General features: G+C 40.4%; 1 protein-coding gene across 2 annotated transcripts in view; it reads left to right on the top strand.

Moving 5' to 3' along the window:
• The window catches only part of LOC126243432 (chromatin assembly factor 1 subunit B), a 57,756-nt gene that overhangs the window by 13,787 nt on the left and 23,202 nt on the right, over window positions 1-20,767 (top strand). For both annotated transcript variants that reach the window (XM_049948163.1, XM_049948164.1), the window contains exon 5: window positions 16,862-16,958. In XM_049948163.1, the coding sequence (XP_049804120.1) occupies window positions 16,862-16,958 (97 nt within the window). The remainder of the gene's footprint in view (window positions 1-16,861; window positions 16,959-20,767) is intronic.

The raw sequence follows: 20,767 nt of genomic DNA, 5'->3' as shown, positions 1-20,767 counted from the left end.
TCCGCTTGTCTTCCAAATGCAAATCCATGAGGCAAAACGGTTATTCATAGGTAGATGTTTTACTCACACTCCATTTAAGGAATGTTTTTAATAAAATTGACAGCTGCAGACTTTGATCTCGCAGCTTGACATTGGTAGAAGGAAAAATACACAACTGTTCTCTGCCAAACACTGATTGTCTTGCAAGATGTATGATCCTGGTGATGGTATTAAAGAATCTGCTTCCATTTGATGCACATCAGTGAAACTGTATAAATCAGTTGCTATTTCGCTATGTATGCTCTGTCCCCCTCTATACAATTCTTCGAAACTGTGCGGTCAAAACCACGATCACATTACAAATTACTGAAATGTATTGCAGCAGGAAGAAAGTGCCCAGCATTTCTTTACTTCCACCTTTTGATCATTGAGTTGTTGTGAATAGGAATTCCTTGATGCAATGAGAATTCTGGATTGTTTCTTTGCTTACCACACAGATATGCACCTGCCACACTAATGTATGAGGGTAATACCAAAAGTAAGGTCTCCTATTTTTTTATAAGTACATAGACCTGTTCATTTCTACATTGGTTTACATCAATTTACAGCTTGAACATTTAGCTATTTTTCGACATAATCACCATTTCTGTCGATGCATTTTTGTAGACGCTGTGGCAGTTTTTGTATGCCCATGCCATACCAGCTCGCCGCCATGCTGTTCAGAAAGTTCTGAACCTCTTCTTTCACCTCGTCGTCGGAGCTGAATCGCTTTCCAGCCAAATGTCATTTTTAAACTAGGGAACAGGTGATAGTCACTGAGCGCCAAGTCAGGACTGTAGGGTGGGTGGGTGATTATGTTCCTCTGAAACTGTTGCAGGAGAGCAACAGTTTGCCGAGCGATGTGTGGGCGAGCGTTGTCATGCAGAATGTGTACGCCCTTGCTAAACATTCCACTTCTCCGGTTCTGAATTGCCCACTTGAGTTTTTTCAGAGTCTCACAGTAGCTGTCAGCGTTAATTGTGGTCCAAGCGATTCGGCTCCAACGATGAGGTGAAAAGAGAGGTTCATAACTTTCTAAACAGCATTACGGCAAGCTGGTATGACATGGGCATACAAAAACGGCCATAGCATCTACAAAAATGCATCGACGGAAATGGTGATTATGTCGAAAAATAGCTGAATGTCCAAGCTGCAAACTGATGTAAACCATTGCAGAAATAAACAGGTCTATGTACTTACCCTCATAGTATTAAATCTGTGCTGGAATAAACCTATTGTCAGTAGTCATCAGTTATGAAAATGTCTTAGATGCAAAGAGTAAGGAGTCAGAAACAAAAAATAAAAAATAAAAAAATAAGAAGTAAGTCCACTGTTAAAAATATTAGTTTTCTTTAAGCAACACTTAGCGGAAATTGTACAGTAAACTCAGAATGACTTTACTTCTGAAAAATCCATAAAGATAAATCTGTTAATGAGTTATAAGTCAGATCTCGCAAAACAGAGCAAATAATTCTTTGTGTGGTGCCAAACCTTTTTTCTGATGAATTTGCGACAGTCCCAACTCTCTCACGTAGTTCTGATTTGTTTCATGTAGCACGCCACAAATTCCTCTCCTGTGTCAACCTCTTCATCTCAGAGTAGCACTTGCAACCTACGTCCTCAATTATTTGCTGGGTGTATTCCAATCTCTGTTGTCCTCTACAGTTTTTGCCCTCTGCAGCGCCCTCTAGTGCCATTGAAATCATTCCCTGATGTCTTAACAGATGCCCTATCATCCTGTACCTTCTCCCCTTATCAGTGTTTTCCACTTATTCTGTTCCTCTCCGATTCTGTCTAGACCCTCCTTATTCCTTACCTTATCAGTCCACCTAATTTTCAACATTCGTCTGTAGCACATCATCTCCAGTGCTTCAATTCTCTTCTTTTTCAGTTTTCCCACAGTCCATGTTTCACTACCATACAAAGCTGTACTCCAGACATACATTCTCAGAAATTTCTTCCTCAAATTAAGAGCTATGTTTGATACTAGTAGACTTTTCTTAGCCAGGAGTGCCCTTTTTGCCATTGCTAGTCTGCTTTTGATGTCCTCCTTGCTCCGTCCATCATTGATTATTTTACTGCCTAGGTAGCAGAATTCCTTGACTTCATCTACTTCGTGACCATCTATCCTGATAAGTTTCTCACTGTGCTCATTTCTGCTACTTCTCATTACTTTCTTCAATTTAATATCAGTCCATATTCTGTACTCACTAGATTGTTCATTCCATGCAGCAGATCATGTAATTCTTCTTCACTTTCACTCAGGATAGCAATGCAATCAGTGAATTATATCATTGGTATCCTTTCACCTCGAATTTAAATTCCACATCTGAACCTTTCTTTTAGTTCCATCATTGCTTCTTTGATGTACAGATTGAACAGTAGGGGCAGAAGGCTACATCCCTTGTTGTATGCCCTTTTTAATTTGAGCACTTCGTTCTTGATCGTCCTCTCTTATTGCTTCCTCACGGCTCTTGTACATATTGTATATTAACCATTTCTCCCTATAGCTTACCCTATTTTTCTCAGAATATCAAACATCTTGCACCGTTTTACATTGTCAAACGCTTTTACCAGGTCGACAGATCCTACGAAGGCATCTTGATTTTTTTTCTTCCATTATCAACAACATGTTTCAGAATTGCCTCCCTCATACCTTTACCTTTTCTAAAGTCTAACTGATCGTCATCTAGCACATCCTCAATTTTTTTCCCCATCTTCTGTATATTATTCTTGTCAGCAACTTGGATGCATTAGCTGTTAAGCTGATTGTGCGATAATTTTCGCACTTGCGCGCTCTTGTAGTTTTCGGAATTGTGTGGATAATATTTTTCTGAAAGTCACATGGTATGTCACCAGAATTTATTGCCACTTCCCCCAATGATTTTAGAAATTCTGGTTAGTGTTATCCATCCCTTCTGCCTTATTTGATCTTAAGTCCTCCAAAGCACTTTTAAATTCTGATTTTAAGATTGGATCCCCTATCTCTTCTAAATCAGCTGCTGTTTCTTCTTCTATCACATCACACAAATCTTCCTCATCATAGAGGCTTTCAATTTATTCTTTCCACCTATCTTCTATCTCCTCTGCAGTTAGCAGTGGAATTCCCGTTGCACTCTTACTGTTACTATCCTTGCTTTTACTGTCACCAAAGGTTGTTTTGACTTTCCTGTATGCTCAGTCTGTCCTTCCGATAATCAGTTCTTTTTCCATTTCTTCATATTTTTCATGCAGCCATTTCATCTTAGCTTCCCTGCGCTTCCTGTGTATTTCATTCCTCAGCGACTTGTATTTCTGTATTTCCCGGAACATTTTTGTACTTCCTCCTTTCATGATCAACGGAAGTATTTCTCCTGTTACCCATGGTTTCTTCGCAGTTACCTTCTTTGTACCTATGTTTTTCTTTCCAGCTTTGGTGATGGCTATTTTTAGAGATGTCCATCCCTCTTCATCTGTACTGCCTACTGAGCTATTCCTTATTGCAGTATCTGTAGCCTTAGAGAACTTAAAAGTATATCTTGTCATTCCTTAATACTTCCATATCCCACTTCTTTGCGCATTGATTCTTCCTGACTAATGTCTTAAATTTACACTACAATATTGTGATCTTAGTCTATATCTGCTCCTGGGTATGCCTTACAATCCAGTATCTGATTTTGGAATCTCTGTCTGACCATGATGTAGTCTAACTGAAATCTTTTCATATGAGCCGGCCTTTTCCAAGTATATCTCCTCTTATTGTGATTCTTGAACAGAGTATTCATCATTACTAGCTGAAACTTGTTACAGAACTCAGTCTTTCTCCTCTCACTTTCCTTTTCCCAAGCCCATATTCTTCTGTAATCTTCTCTTCTACTCCTTTCCATACAACTGCAGTCCAGTCCCCCATGACTATTAGATTTTCATCCCCCTTTCATGATCAACGGAAGTATTTCTCCTGTTACCCATGGTTTCTTCGCAGTTACCTTCTTTGTACCTATGTTTTTCTTTCCAGCTTTTGTATCACCCTTCCAATATCCTCATACACTTTCTTTATCTCTTCGGCTTGCGACGTCGTCATGTATATACGTGAACTATCGTTGTCGGTGTTGGTTTGCTCTTCATTCTAATGAGAACAACCCTGTCACTGAACTGTTCACAGTAACGCACACTCTGCCCTACCTTCCAACTCATAATGAATCTTACTCCCGTTATACCTTTTTGTGCTGCTGTTGATATTACCCTATATTCATCTGTCCAGAAATCCACTTAACTTCACTGACGCTTACTATATCTAGATTGAGCCTTTGTGTTTCCCTTTCCAGATTTTTCTAATTTCCCTACCATGCTCAAGCTTCTGACATTCCACGTCCCGACTCGTAGAACGTTATCCTTTTGTTGATTATTCAGTCTTTTTCTCGTGGTCACCTTCCCCTTAACAGCCCCCCCCCCCCCCCCCCCCTGGAGATCTTGGGGACTAATCAGGAATCTTTTGCCAATGGAGAGATCATCATGACATTTTTTTTCAGTTACAGGCCACATGTCCTTTGGATACATGAAATTACGTGTCTTTGATGCAGTGGTTTCCACTGCCTTCTGCATCCTCATACTGTTAATCATTGCTGATTCTTTCACCTTTAGGGGCAGTTTCCCACCCCTAGGACAAGAGTGTGCTCTGAACCTCAGTCCACTCCTCCGCCCTCTTTGGCAAGGCCGTTGGCAGAATGAGGGTGACTTCTTATGCTGATTATTAATCAAAATTTAAGCAGTGGCGGGATTTGAACCTGAGACTGAGGACGTTTTGACTAGCCCTGTCAAAGAGAGTTGAGAAGCAAACAGAGGTGCACCTCCTTGCTCTCATGGTGGGTCACTGCCCCTAGAAGGCAGGAAAATCAACAATCAGCAGTTTGAGGATGCTGGAAGCAATGGAATCCCCTACATTAACCCTTTGACTGCGGCTGACTGCTACAGAATCCGACCACATCGTGCCATGGATGCGGCTGACTGCCATAGCAGTTCAGCGCTGCCGTGTCCCAGGTGCTGCCTGCCAACTGCTGTAGAAGTTCTGAGATATTCGCTTGCCTATTGTTTAGCTGCGCTTGAATAAGACGTCTGTTAGTTACTGACGGACCTTCGCCACACGTTATTGTTTGCTCTAACTGCAACAGATGGCGTTTCAGTACGTGGAACACGACTACATTTGATGTCAATGTTAGCGTTTTTGGTGGACCCTTACAGCACGTGCATGAGCGATTTGCTTTAGACACAACAGATGACGCTACTGTGATTTCTGTCGAACTGTTGTTCCGCACCTTTCTGCGAGACACGGTTCTTGGTTAAGACATCAGTGACCTATTATTCGCTTGTGTTTGCATAGTGAATTTCTGTATTGTGATGGCATGTAAAAAGCTCCTTGCATCCGAAGAGATATACAGATGTTGATGGAGAGACCCTGAAGAATTACTATGCCCATCAATAGACAGTGATTCATACGAAGAAGATTCTCTCACAAATAGTTTACAGTCCACAGACATTGTTGATTCTCATTCATCTCCGTTTGTAATTACTTGTGCAAAGCCTACGATGTCGAGAGAAAGTCCGCAGCTGAGTAGTTCTATTCAACGCTCATCATCTTCAAATGAAGGTGCACGGTGACCCACAAGGACATCAGAAAACAAATGGAGCAATAAAAAACTTAATTCTTGTTTTGAGAGAATGTAGAAGTGTATCACTATTGTAAACATCTTTATTTGTATATACCTTATAATAAAAATGCAAAAAATGCACCTAACACAAAAATTAAGTGTAAATAAATACCCCCAATTCTTCCAAAGGCAGTCCAAAGACCAGAACAAATAGAAAGCCGAAAAACTGTGAGAGTGTTGAAAGCATTGCGTATGGCAAGCGAGCCAGAAGCATTCAGCACCCAGCGCACGACGAGTGACATGACAATGCAGCATATAAGGTGTGACCGCCAGTGTTGCGCATAGCAGTCAAAGGGTTAAAGAAACACAGTGTGTGTCCACAAGACATAACTATCTGTTTCTGAAAAGTGCTATGATGATCTCTCCATTGCCAAAAATCCTCTATTTGGGTCTCTGGGAGGAGACTGCCAAAGGGGAGGTAACCATGAGGAAAAGACTGAATAACTAAACTAGTTGTCTTCAGTCCAAAAGGCTGGTTTGATGCAGTTGTCAATGCTACACTATCCTGTGCAAGTTTCATCATCTCTGAATAACAACTACAACGCCCCATATCCATTTGAACCTGCTTACTATATTCATCTCTTGGTCTTTCTCTACAGTTCTTACCCCCACCCTACACTCTCTCTCTCTCTCTCTCTCTCTCTCTCTCTCTCTCTCTCTCTCTCTCTCTCTCTCCAAATAGTGAACAGTAGCATACATTTTAGCAGGAGATGCTAAAAGTCTATTTGAGCCAGCAGCATACCTACGAATTTCGTGTTTAGTATTGTTGTCGATGCTCACCGTGAGGTATGATGGGAATTATAGGGGTTGTCAGCTGCTGGCTCTATATAGCCAGTGAGAGAGCAGCAGGCAGACGATATGTTTGGAAGCAATAGAAGTTGTAACATTCTCAAATCAGTACAGAAATAAAATCCACTGTGTTAAAAAAAAAAAGGGGGGGGGGGGGGGAGGAGGCAGCTGTGGTCTCAGGTCCCACCTTAACTACAACCTAAGAAATCGCAACATATTCAGAAACAGCCAAATATTTGTGACAAGAAGATAATAGTTTCACAGCTGCCCTATTAGGATGATGACAGTGATGATTAAGAACAGTGATATCACAGACACCAGTGAACAAAAAAAGGCAATGAAGATAAAAATTAATGTAAATCATTTCTTTTTCTTTATTTTATTTCTCTTTCTATTATCAAAATTTAGATAAGGAATAAATATCATAAGTGTAGAACAGATACATTGTTAACATTTTAGGCAGACACCTTAAATCTATAAAAGTTTGTAATTTTGATTAGACAGAATAGGTTGAAAAATAAATTTTTCTCAAGGAGGCCCTTAATGAAAGGGTCATCATCTTATATTCAGGGTCATCTTATACTTGAGTAAATATGGTAATTGTAGTCTCATTTCTGTACAGGTTATATATAACTTTTCACTCCCAGTATTTTACCCACGGTACCTTCAGTATTTGAAAGAGCGTATTCCAGTCAGTATAGTCAAAAGCTTTCTCCAAACCTATGAAAGTGACAAACATAGGTTTGCATTTCTCTAACCCACCTTCTAAGATAAACCATAGGGTCAGTTTTGCCTTGTGTGTTCCAACATTTCTCCAGAACCCAATCTGACCTTCATTGAGGTCAGCTTCCACCAGTTTTTCTATTATTGTGTAAATAATTTGTCAGTATTTTGGAACCATGACTTATTAAACTGATAGGTATTATTCACACCTGTGAGCACCTGCTTTCTTTGCATTTGGAATTGTTACAGTCTTGTTGAAGTTTGAGGTTTTTTTCCCCCCTCTTTCTTATTATGTCCTGCACTCTAGCTAGAATAGTTCTGTTGCAACAGACTCACCCAAGGATGTCAGAACTTCTGGCGGAATGTTGTCTACTCCAGGGGCATTGTTTCATCTATGTCTACATACATACTTGCTGCCGTATATTGTGTGGTGGAGGATGTACCACTATTAGTCATTTCCTGTCCTGTTTCACACTCAAATAGAGTGTAGCAAAAACAACTGCCTATATGCCTCCAACTGAGCCCTGATGTCTTTGCTCTTACCTTCAAGGTCTTTATGCAAAATGTATGTTGGTGGCAGTAGAATAGTTCATTAGCCTCCAATGCCAGTACTCTAAATTTTCTAAGTAGTGCTCCTTGAAAAGAATGTCACCCTCCTTCCAGTGATTCCTATTTGAGTTCCAAAGCATCTCCATAATACTTGCTTGAGTCTACTGATAAACAAAAATTAAGCAGCCCGCCGCTGAATTGCTTAGATGTTTTTCTTTAATCTGACCTGGTGCGGATCCCAAACACTTGAACAGTACTCAATGATGGGTTGAAATATTGCAACTATTTAGTGTCATATATGTGGTGTCCTTTATAGTTGTCCCACACATTCCTAAAATTCTCCCTGTAAACCAAAGTCAACAATTCCCCTTCCTTATTACAATCCTTACATGCCCATTTCATTTCATATTGCTTTGCAACATTACACCTAGATATTTAATCGCTGTGACTGTTTCAAGCAGCACACTACTAATTTTGTATTCAAACAGTATGGGTTTGTTTTTCCTGCTCATGTGCATCAACTTAGTTTTGTACATTTAGAACTAACTGCCATTCATCGTCCCAACTAGAAATTTTATCTAAGTTCTCTTGTATCCTTCTGCAGTCACTCTCAATGCCAGCACCTTCCCATACAGCACATCACCAGCAAACAATTGCAGATTGATGCTCAACCTGATGGTCAGATCATTTATGCATGTAGAAAATAACGACAATCCTATCACACTTCCCTGGGGCATTCCTGACGATACCCTTGTCTCTGATGAACACTCGCTGTTGAGGACAGCATATAGGGTTCTATTACTTACGAAGTCTTTCAGCCACTTGCGTACCTGGCAATCTATTTCCATATGCTTGTACCTTTAGCATTTGGCAGTGTGGCACCATGTCAGACGCTTTGCAGAAATCTAGGAATACTGAATCCGCCTGTCGCCCTTTAGCTTAGATCTTTCAGTGCTCTGCCAAATTCTTCTTGTAGTATCATATCCCCATCTCATCTTCATGTACATCCTCTTCTCTTTCTCTAATATTGCCTTCAGGCTCATTACCTTTGTGCAGCCCCTCTATATATTACTTCCACCTTTTTAGCTCCCCCTGTGGGTCCGGGGGTTAGAATAGGCCTGAGGTATTCCTGCCTGTCATAAGAGGTGACTAAAAGGAGTCTCACATGTTGTGGCCTTTGTGTGATAGTCCTCTGTAGGGTTTGACCTCGATTTTTCAAATTTTTCCCGAAGAACAAGCGAATTGGGAAAGGGTGCCTTACGTGGTGCATCGTGTCCATCATGCGCGGAGACCTATCCCATCCTTCATTGACGTGGATCTGCACTTCTGCTCATTTTCCAACTATTGGGCAAGGTCACCCTCCTGGGTGCGAATTTTTCCATCAACTGAGCAGTATTGTATTCTATGCTGCTGATGATAATGGACTTGTTTCCTTGATTGCACCTGATATCCAGCACGGTAGCCAGTCCATTGTGGTGGGGCCGCCATGTACCCTGTTGTTGGTTGTTGCCTCCTGACCGCACAGGGATTGCTCTGCTGATGCATGCGCCGTTGGGGAGGTGGAGAGCTTGTCCAAAATGAGATCTGGGTCACCTTGATCAAAACAGCATCCTCTGCCCAGTCATGGGCGTTACTTGCTTGTGACAAGCTGGGGGATGTTTCTGTAATCATTACACCCCATAAGACCTTAAATATGGTCCAGGGTATCATATTTCACAGGGACCTTCTTTTGCAGTCTGACGTGAGCTGCACACCAATTTAGAGCTGTGAGGTGTACATTTCGTTCGACATGCCCCCGGGGTTGCTACCGGTGCCTTCTTCTTGGCCTTCGAGGGTGATAAATTACCCGAGAAGATCAAGGTGGTGGTCTACCGCTTTGATATGAAGCCCTATATCCCTCCCCCAATGTGGTGCTTTAAATGCTGGAAGTTTGGCCACATGTCTTCCCGCTGTACTTCCAGTGTCACATGTCGAGATTGCAGATGCCCATCACATCCCAGTACTCCATGTGCGCCGCCTCCTGTGTGTGTCAACTGCGGAGAGCACCATTCGCCTTTCTCGCTTGACTGCAGGGTTCTCCAGAAAGAAAGGAAAATCATGGGGTACAAGACCCTTGACTGACTGACTGACTGACTGACTGACCTACACTGAGGCTGTGAGGAAATTTCAGTGCCTACATCCTGTACGTATGACATCGTCTTACGCTGCCGCTACAACAGTTCTGGCACTATCAGCTTTGCCAACCCCAGTCACCTCTGAACCGGAAGACTACACCTGCCCCCTTGATGGTGGAGGGCACATCCCTTCCTGTTGCTTCTGCACCACCTACTTTGGGAGCAACACCCCCTCCCCCAACCATCGAGGATATCAGTTCCCACTTTTGCGCTGGAGCAGCATAAGTCTTCTTCGGCTCCTCTCACTAGGAAGAGGTCCCTCCCGTCACTCACTTCCCGGGTTTCTGCTAGTGGGAAAGATAACACCCGCCAGTGGCTGAAGAGTCCAAAAGCAGCTAGTCCTAGGGCTTCACACTCATCCTCAGTCCTGGAGATTGAATCAGTGAAGTCCTCCCAGTCAGGAAATTCCAAGGAGCAGTGAGAGAAATCCAAGAAGAAGATCCCCAAGACCAAGGGAATTGAATTGCGGTGGCACCCACACGACCGCTACCTATAAGCTGCGGACGAGGTGGAGGTTCTGGCGTCCGCTGAAGACCTAGGTCTCGCTGGACCCTCCGACACAATGGATGTAGACTGCTCTGGCAATAAGACGGTGGCAGCAGGTGACCCTGAGGTGTAAACTGCCTCATTGAATGTTCCATGCCTTCACAGTCTCATGGTGACATCATCCTCCACTGGAATAAGATTTACACCTGCTTTCTGCATTGGCCTCCAGGAAACCTGGTTCCCGGCAATGTAGACCCCTCACTCCACAGCTATAAGGGATATTACAGGAACCGTAGCGACTATAATTGTCAGGTAGAGTTTGCGTTTATGTCCTAAACTCAATCTGTAGTGAAACTGTGCCCCTTCAAACCCCTCTTGAAGCTGTGGCTGTCAGAATGGCTGTGCAGGAAATAACTGTCTGCAACGTAGATCTTCCTCCAGATGGTGCAGTACCCCTGAATGTATTAGCTGCATTGATTGAGCAACTCCCTAAACCTTTCCTACTTTTGGGAGATTTTAATGCCCATAATTCCTAGTGGGGTGGCACCGTGCTCACCATGCTTACTGTCCTACAATCAAGAAGATTTTGATGTTACAGCGGAATGGCGTTGTTTTGCTACAGTGCTTGGTAAAGGACCTTGTGATGTGGTGGCAGGGATGGTAAAGAGATTAGCAAGACTTGCCAGCCTCAAGCGACCTTACGAAAATCATATTTTGACATCGCGACAGTTGTTTGAGTGGTGCAAGGAAAATATTCTTTCATGTGTCTTCCATTATACATCAGTTTCCCATCATAATGAAGACAGGCCTAGCTGAAACAACTTTTCAAAAATACAAGGATGACTCCAGCTACCCATAATCTTCATTGTGTTAACAAAGGTTTAGAAAAGACAAAGACGTATTCTGCTTCTTTAGTGAGTAGGGAAGAGTCAGTGATTGTTGTGGTGAATGAAATGCTGTTAACAAATATACATGGATTTGCTGCCTGAATGTATGACAGTCATTGGTGGCTTGCGTATGTCTTACAACCATGTGAAGAAACAGATGAAGTGAAGGTCAACTTCTTGCATCCACATGGGAACATTAACAATTTAGTTGGAGAATTGTGAGGAGAGATCTAATAACTTTTCATTGCCTTTTCATTACAAATGTAATGTAAATAATTCATAATACCACTATGATAATGTAAACTACATTTTTGTATGCTATTACTTATGGATTGTACTTTATCACAATTTGTGTTTCATATATGTACATTACTGTCTTCATTTTGGTAGTGTATTGATTCCAAGAAAATAATTTTTTGCGCATGATGCCTTTGGCATGCCATCTTGATATTTACTATATTTATAGTAACATACTGGAGGAATATATATATATATATATATATATATGCATGCTTGTGAGATGTCTGCTTGTGTCTGTATATGTGTGGATGGACATGTGTGTGTGTGCGAGTGTATACCCGTCCTTTTTTCCCCCTAAGGTAAGTCTTTCCGCTCCCGGGATTGGAATGACTCCTTACCATCTCCCTTAAAACCCACATCCTATCGTCTTTCCCTCTCCTTCCCTCTTTCCTGATGAGGCGACAGTTTGTTGCGAAAGCTTGAATTTTGTGTGTATGTTTGTGTTCGTTTGTGTGTCTGTCGACCTGCCAGCACTTTCATTTGGTAAGTCACATCATCTTTGTTTTTAGATATATTTTTCCTGCGTGGAATGTTTCCTTCTATTATATAATAGGGGAAACATTCCAATATATAAAAATAAATAAATTGTAGATAGGGTGCTTTGAGATATTCAAGGTCAAAGGTCAAGTTCAATGACCTTCAGTATGAAAATTCCCAGAAACTTGTGATTTAGCATATTAATGTAAAAGTCTGTTCATTAGCTTTCCAATGGTACCATTTTCAGTGCTGTAACTGAATTAGAACTAGAATTACAGTCGTTTATGTTGTGACACACACATGTAAATTTCGCACTAATTCCAAACTTTACAAACATCTAACTTTCTTCACAGTTGTAGCACACACCTTGCAAATAGGTATTTTTCCATCTCTTATCTGGGTCACTGAATGCACCAAATTCGAAAGAAATCTGAGATGGTCAGGTTGAAAATGTTACTTTACTGCATTGAATTGACATGGAATGACCCCTGAATAATTTCTTTTATCTCATCACACATTCTTTCAGTACCTCCATCTGCGGAACTAACGAGAATTGTATGGCATTGAAAACTGTGGCACCGAAAACTGGCTAGTCATTACCAGGAACAAGCCATGTACTTGAAGGCAGTTAAGTGTACTCTGCTGCTAAGTGCACTCTGTTGCTGGTTTGTGATGATGGGTTGTGTTAAAGCTGTAGTAAAGCAAAACTTGCTCAATTTGAGTAAGATCCTGAGACTGGAATTTCCTGGCAGATTAAAGCTATGTGCCAGACCAGGACTTCGTGTTGTTCAAGTGAGGTGTGCCAATTTGGAAGGTAGCAAGGAGGTACCGATGGAAGTCAAGTTGTGAGGGCAGGTCGCAAGCCGTTGTGAATAGCTCAGTCCGTAGAAGCATTGCCTGCAAAAGGCAAGGTTCCAGTCCCATTCCTGGCCATAGCTTTTATTTGCTAGGAGACGATTCACGCTGTGCTGGAGACTGAAAGATTCTTAGGAGAATATTTACAAAGATTCATAGCAAGCAAGAGATATAGAGGAAAAGTTTGTGTTGTTAAGGTGAAAGAAATTCTTGGACTTTCAAAGGAGAGCTCAGGAGGTAGATGAGAACAAGTGTGTGTGGCTCATATATGCCCCACAAATGGCTGGCTGTTTTATTATAATTATTATTGAAAAAATCATTAATTGTACAATGATAGGGAGCACTGGCCACCATTTGCATTACAGATAAAGTGGTAATTGGCAGAAAAGAACATAAAAAATGTTTGATTAGGCTTTGAAACTTTTCCTTTGAAGCAGGAAGTTCAAACGGATGCTGGTGTGCACACACACCTTTTCTTCAATAGGATCATCATTAGTATTTTTCTCATTGCCAAGTGTCATGACCTCATTTTCAGTAACTGATTCTGCAATTAAACATCTCCATCAACAGTGATGTTGAGTTCCTTTTAATATAACATGAAGAGGTAGGCCACTAATCCTGTTCGCTTGATCCTAGGCCACTAATCCTGTTCGCTTGATTCGGTCATCTACTTGCTGCTCTCCCTTGTGGTCTTCTGCCTCTGATTTTTACCTTTCAGGATAGTATTTCCCAAAGTATTATCTTCACAAAATGCGTCCAAGGAACTGGAAGTATCTTTGACTAACAAACAGAGGATAAATTTCTTGTGCTAAGTTCCTCTATAATAGAAGCATTGTTTCATATTTCTCTGTCCTTGGATGCATAGTATCTTTCACCAACACCGCATCTCCAAGGCATCAATTCAGCTCTCGTCACTAGCTTTCACGATAAAGATCTCTAGACTGTAAAAGAACTCGGGGAACACCACTGATTTCACCGAATGCAACTTTGTTGTTTTGGATATTGTCCAATTCTGCCAGATCTTAATGAATTCAACAGTTATGGGTTGGCCAAAGTCAGTTATTCATTTTGTTTATTTATCACTCTTTTGTGTGTCATTAATAACCTATCCTAGTTATACAAAGTCATTCACTGCCTCCAGATCTTTAAGCAATCCATAAATTGGATTTGATCTAAACTTAGTTGATTTATAACCCGTAGCTTCATCTTTACATTTATCTTTAGACTAAAATTTAAAGTAAGTCTTCAATCTGGAGGACAGATCAATAAGCTCTTTCTTGCTACTTTCAGTGAGGGTAGCATCATCAGCAAAGTGTAAATTGTTGATTTTTCGGCCATAAATTGAAATTCCACCATTGCAGCCATCCAGAGTGTCCATGACGATGTACTTTGTGTAGATGTTGTAGATCTGAGGTGAAAGTGCACCATTTTGTCCAACTCAGTTTGTCACATTGAAAAACTCTCAGTATTCACCATCCATCATTATGGTTGCAGTACCACTGTTGCAAAGAGCTTTCAGTAGTGATATTAGGTGTTTAGGAACCCCACTTGCCCCAACTTGTCCCTTGTGACCCAATCAAAGGCCTTTATAATATGGGAAACAAATGACAGGGGCACAGAACTGAAGATATTTTTTGATAATCTGCCTCAAATTTATGATTACTCCTGAGTATCTTTACCTGTCCAAAATCTGCATGTTTTGCAGAAAACCAAGATTCGAGGAATTTGTTTAGGTGTTGATGCATAATGTACAGGATTTTGCTAACATAAGATATTAATCTATAGTTCAATAACTGGAGCAGTCCTGAACCGACCCCTTTTCATTGAAAAGGAATTTGAGCAGACGTAGTCCAGTCTTTAGGCAATTCACCAGTTTTCCACAATGTATTACATATTAAATGTGAAGCACGCACCTCTTCTTCTCCCATCACAATTTGCATTTCTCCGAAGATACAATCTATACCTGGGGCACTGTTTTTAAATTGCTTGGGGCATCCTTAATTTCACCAAATAGAATATCAGGTTCCATGGTTGATTCCATGCAAATTTTCTCTTTATTGAAGCTATATTTCCTTTGGTGTAGAGGGTTTCACAGTGTTTTTTGTACTCGCCTGTTGCTGCTTTCTTGTCACAAGCAAGATAGTCATTTATATATCCTGTCACCCACATGTGTGGTTTGAACTCTAGGGTAATTCTGTTTATCTTCTTGAAGATATCATGCATTTGATGAAGCTTCTGATGCTGGTCTGTTTCATCACAAATACTGGTTATCATAAAAACTGGTGAGGTGCAATCTTGTCAGCCGGGCATTTGCAGTGTATTTTGTGGCAAAGTACTTCACATGCTTCTTCATCTTGATCAGTTTGTATGCTAAGTTTCTTTAGTGTGTACCTATCTTCAGTCAGTAGCAGGGTAGAGTGTGAAATCCAGCATTGCTTTGCTTGAGGGATCTTAGTAACAAGTTCAGGAAAAAATGAACGGATTCATTTCTTCATTTTGTTACATTTTTGGTGGATTGCTCCTGCCACTATTATTTTCTGGAGTGTGGGTCTTACTCTTTCTCCATACTCTTTGATAGTATTTTTATTTGTAATTCAAACCTGTCTTATTCTCACAGATTGAGTTGACCAAATGGTTTGCACATTGGACTTGTTTTCTGGAGGATGACTGTTCAAATGTGTGTCCGAACATACTCATTTAGATTTTCTGTGATTTCCCAAAACAGGCAAAAGCTGGGATGGTTGTTTTGGATGCACACAGCTATTTCCCTCCCCATCCTTGAAACAGTCGGAGCTTGTGCTCTGCCTTTAAGGAAATTTATATCGACAGAACACTAAACCCTAATCTTCTTTGTCTTATTCTCTCATTCTCCATCAATTTCACTGTTATCGCATTGTTATGGATAGCATACTTTGCCCACTGCCACATTCTGCACTAGAATAAGACCTGCTATCCAAGACCGAAGTACGATGACATTGTCTTACCAAAATGAAATCAGTCTTATTTCTAACCATATCTGTAGATAATGTTGGAACAAAATAAAATCAGTCATATTTCTAACCTTACCATTAGATAATGTTGGTATGGGGTATTACAGATAGACAAGTTGTTCACACAAAATTCCAGTAACTGCTCCCTACTTTTGTTTCTTATGCCCAACTCGTAAAGTCCAACCTACATGTCTCACGTATCCATTGTCGACAGTGTCACCTATCTTCACACTGAAATAACCCTGAATGACATTTCCATTTTAGAAGTCTTTCTGATGTATGTTCTAGCAGCTCATTAAATTCATAGATTTCTCTGTCCAGCGAAGCTGCAGTGGGAGTTTAAACATGAATGATGTTGCTGTTGCAATGAGAAGCATTCATTTTAATGGAGATTATTTTATCACAAATGTGCTCACATCAAATGATGGCATACCAAGGCTGTTACGAATCACTATAGTGATGTTAATTTCTGTTCACATCCTCACTTTGATAAAAATGTACTTCATTCTTTGCATGTGACACAAAGCGACCACATCCTAACCGGTGTGTCATGATGAGTCCAGGTATGTCTAAAACACGAAGGTCCATTTCTGTCTTTACAGTAGCAAGCTTTCCTGTCTGTAAGAGACCTCGCACATTGCAAGTTGCTATCCTTTTAATAATCCACAAGGGTGGTTCACACTTATCTGTGCATTCAGGGGCTCCTTTCAATGTGGTCTGCAATTACCCCTCCCCAGAGGATCTGAGGGCTTATGTCAGAACATAATATAACGGATTGTAATCTTGTTTTAATAGATCATTAAGAACTTGTCAAAAAGATAAAAACATTTCAAATAATTTTTAGTTAATTTATTTTTTTAACATCAGAACGCAATAATATGCATTTTATTCTCAGTATCTTCACTTTGCAATTATTTGCGTTATTGCAGGTAAATCACTGAAGTTACTGAAAGAACATACCGGATTTGTTCAAGGAGTATCTTGGGATCCAAAAAATAAATTCGTTGCAACAATGTGCAGTGACAGGTAAGGAATAGCAAATTAATATATCCTAACCTCTTACTCTTAAATGTGTTGATTAGATACAGTCTCAGTAGTAGTAATTAAGACGGCAAAGGGAAGGAAGGAAAGGGTTATTACACTAGGCATCGTGGTTTGTCATCATCCTCCAGAACTTCTTCACTCAACTTGCCCAGTAATCTGGTTTACATATCGTAATCTTCATTCCTTCTCATAACTTCTCTCTTCTGGTACTCCCTTATATGCCAAGTTTGTTATTCCTGTATACCTTACTCTACACTGACTCTTTGTCTGATAAAACTTGGCACGTCATTCTAAAATCTGTTGCCACTTTTACAGCTCCTGATGGTGTGTTTTTAGCTGTTAGTAATTTATCTTGCAGTAAGATTGAAGGAGATAGTTCCTGTGAATTAGTGTGAGAAGATTTTATACTTGACAAACAGAATAAATTAATAATTGGTTAGTTCCTGTGAATTAGTGTGAGAAGAATTTATACTTGACAACCAGAATAAATTAATAATTGGTTCCTTTTATCGACTCCCTGACCCGAATGACACAGTTGCTGAAAGATTCAAAGGAAGCTAAGTATCATTTCAAGTGGGTACCCTGCTCATACAGTGACTTCAATCTGCCTTGGATATGTTGGCGAAAATGTGCATTTAAAGTTGGTAGTAGGCATAAAAATCATCCAAAATTATACTAAATGTTTTCTCTGAAAATTATTGAGCACTTAGTTCATGAACCCACTTGAAGTGTAAATGACTGTGGAAAAATACTTACCTCTTAGCAACAGATCATATGAGCAAACAGGGAGCATCATGATGGGTACAGGATTTAGTGACCACAAGTTTGTTGTAGTGAACCTGAATATTGTAACATCCAAATCCACAAAAAACAAATGCAAAGTATATGTACTTAAAATAAAAAAAGAGAGAGAGAGAGAGAGAGAGAAAAATTTGCTTGCCGTACTTCTAAGAGACAGTCTTCCCTCCTTCCAAAGTGTATAAGCGTAGACTAGATGTGGCTTAAATTAAGAGAAATAATATTGATGGGAATTAAGAGACTTATACCAAATAAATTAATAATAGGTGGAATTCTTCTCTGATAGTATACAAAATGGCTCAGAACAATGTGGCAGAAGCAATGGAAAAAATATGCTAAATTTAAAATAAAGTGAAATCTCCCTGTTTGGTAACACTTTTCAGAAGCTCTTAATGTAGTGTGAGATGCGTTAATAGCTTCCACAACAAAACTCTGTCTCAAATTCTGTCAGAAAATCGAGATATTCTGGTTGCATGTAAAGAACTCTAGTACCAGGATACAATCAGTATTCACTTTGCAATACCAATGGGAATGTTATGAATGACAATGTTACTAAAGCAGAGATACTAAACACTTTTTTTTTATAAATTCCTCACCAAAAAAGGTAAAGTTCTGTGTTTTGGCCCTATACTAGCCAGTTAGGCCCGACTGACCACTGTGGCATCCTCTGCGAATGGCATCATAGGATGTAATATGGATGGGCCTATGGTCTGCACACTACTCTTCCACTCATTGTCAGATTTCTTGACCTTGGAACTGCTACTAATCAATTAACTTCTCAGTTGGCCTCATAAGGCTTAAGTGCACTCCATACCAGTCCTCTCACCAAGGAGAAAAACCTGACTGTACTGGGAATTGAAGCCAGGTTCCCTACATACCACTTAGCTACAGAGGTGGATTTCACGAAAGAAGTCAAAGTAAACATTCCAGAATTCAAATCAAGAACAGATGTCAATATGAATAATATAGAAGTAGATATCCTCATTGTAGCGAAGCAGCTTAAATTACTTAGTAAACACAAGTCTTCCATTCCAGATTGCACACCATTTAGGTTCCTTTCAGAGTATGCTGATATAGTCCCATAATTGGCAATTGGATGCAACTGCTTGCTTGACAAAATATCCATACCAAAAGACTGCAAAGTAGTACATGTTACACTAATACACAATAAAGGAAATTGGAGTAGTCCACTGAATTGCAGACCAATATTACTATTGTCGGTTTACAGTAGGATTTTAGAACATGTACGATGTTTGAACATTATGAATTACCTTGAATATAACAGTCTATTGACTCAGTCAGTACAGATTCAGAACCTATTATTATTGTGAAGTACAACTAGCTCTTTATTCACACAAAGTAATGAGTGCTGTTGACAGGAGATCTCACATTGATTCTGTATTTCTAGATTTCCCAAAGGCTTTTGACACTGTTCCTCACAAGCAACTTCCAATCAGATTGTGTGTGACTGAATTCTTGATTTCCTGTCAGAATGGTCACAGTTCATAGTAATTGAGGGAAAGTCATAGAGTAAAACAAGAGTAAGTGGTTTTCCCCCAAGGAAGTGTTATAGGGCCTTTGCAGTTCCTAATTCATATAAATGGTTTAGCAGACAATATGAGCAGCTTTTTTAATTGTTTGCAGTTGACGATGTCATTTATTATCTAGTAATGTCATCAGAAGATCAAATCCAGTTGCAAAATTATGTGGACAACTAAAAGAAATCTGTGAAATTTAGGTTAAACAATAAATCTAAATTTCTTTAAAGTCGGTACCACCATTAGACTGTTTTTTATTTGCAGTGTTACATTTACACGAACATGATTTTGACTTCAAAGTGCCATTATCAAGTGTTTTAATGTTATACAGTGCCTAAGATGGCATACTGTTGTCTTTAAAATACACTATTAGACACATTGTCTAAGGGTCAATATTTCTGGTAAAAGCCTACTGCTTTGTTTTATCACTGAGTATACCATCACTGAGTGACATCAGTCAAGATGGTATACTCATTGTGCCTCAGGGTTACTTCCTGAGCGTCGTCCTCTTTGCTATCACTCTAAACCCTGTAATGGCCTAAACCCTGGTTCCCTTTTTGTTGACGATTTTGCCATCTATTGTAGTTCTCCACAGACCTGTCTCACTGAGCAGCATCTTCAGTGATGTTATGCTCGTCTTTACTCCTGCCACAGTGACAGTGGCTTCTGTTTTTCCATTGACGAAACAGTCTGTATGAATTTCTGGGGACGCAATTGGTTTCTCCCACAATCTTTACATCTTGATTCTGTTGCCCTTCCATTCATTGAAACTACAAAATTCCTGGGGCTCATGCTCTTCCCATGTGTCTTAGCTGGCAACCTGCTGTACACGGTTCCTCAGTGTCCTACGTATCCTCAATGGTACTTCCTGGGATGCCAATCGAACCACCCTCCTCCGTTTGTACCAGTCCTTTGTCCGTTCAAAACTTGACTATGAGTGCTTTGTTTATGCGTCTGCACGTCGATTCATCTTACGCCATCTCAACACTATCCACCAACGTGGCATCCATTTGGCCACAGGCGCCTTTTACATTAGCCCAGTTGAGAGTCTGTATGCTGAAGCTGCTGAACTACCACTGTCGTACCACCGTGACTTTCTTCTCAGCAGGTATGCTTGCCGTTTGTCTGCCGTTGTGGCCACCTAGCCTATGCCTCCTTCTTTGACGATTCCTTTGATCACCACTATGGGGCGTGTTCCTCTTCTCTGTTACCTCCTGGAGTCCACTTTTGGCACTAGCTACGGCAGCTTAACTTCACATTATGTGCACCTTTCCTTGACTTCATGAAGCGGCCCGTGTTAACCTTGGCCTTCATTCGCGTCCTAAGGACACTAGTCCAGCCTCGGGTCTATCCCCTTCAGTTTCACAACCTTTGGATGGAACTTCGCGTAGTAACTTTGTATATACTGATGGCTCTTGAACTGACGGCTCTTGGACTGACCGTGGGATCGGTTGT

Source organism: Schistocerca nitens, chromosome 1 (assembly GCF_023898315.1).
Source record: "Schistocerca nitens isolate TAMUIC-IGC-003100 chromosome 1, iqSchNite1.1, whole genome shotgun sequence".
Classification (NCBI taxonomy): domain Eukaryota; kingdom Metazoa; phylum Arthropoda; class Insecta; order Orthoptera; family Acrididae; genus Schistocerca; species Schistocerca nitens.
This window is presented reverse-complemented; position numbering and strand designations above follow the sequence as displayed.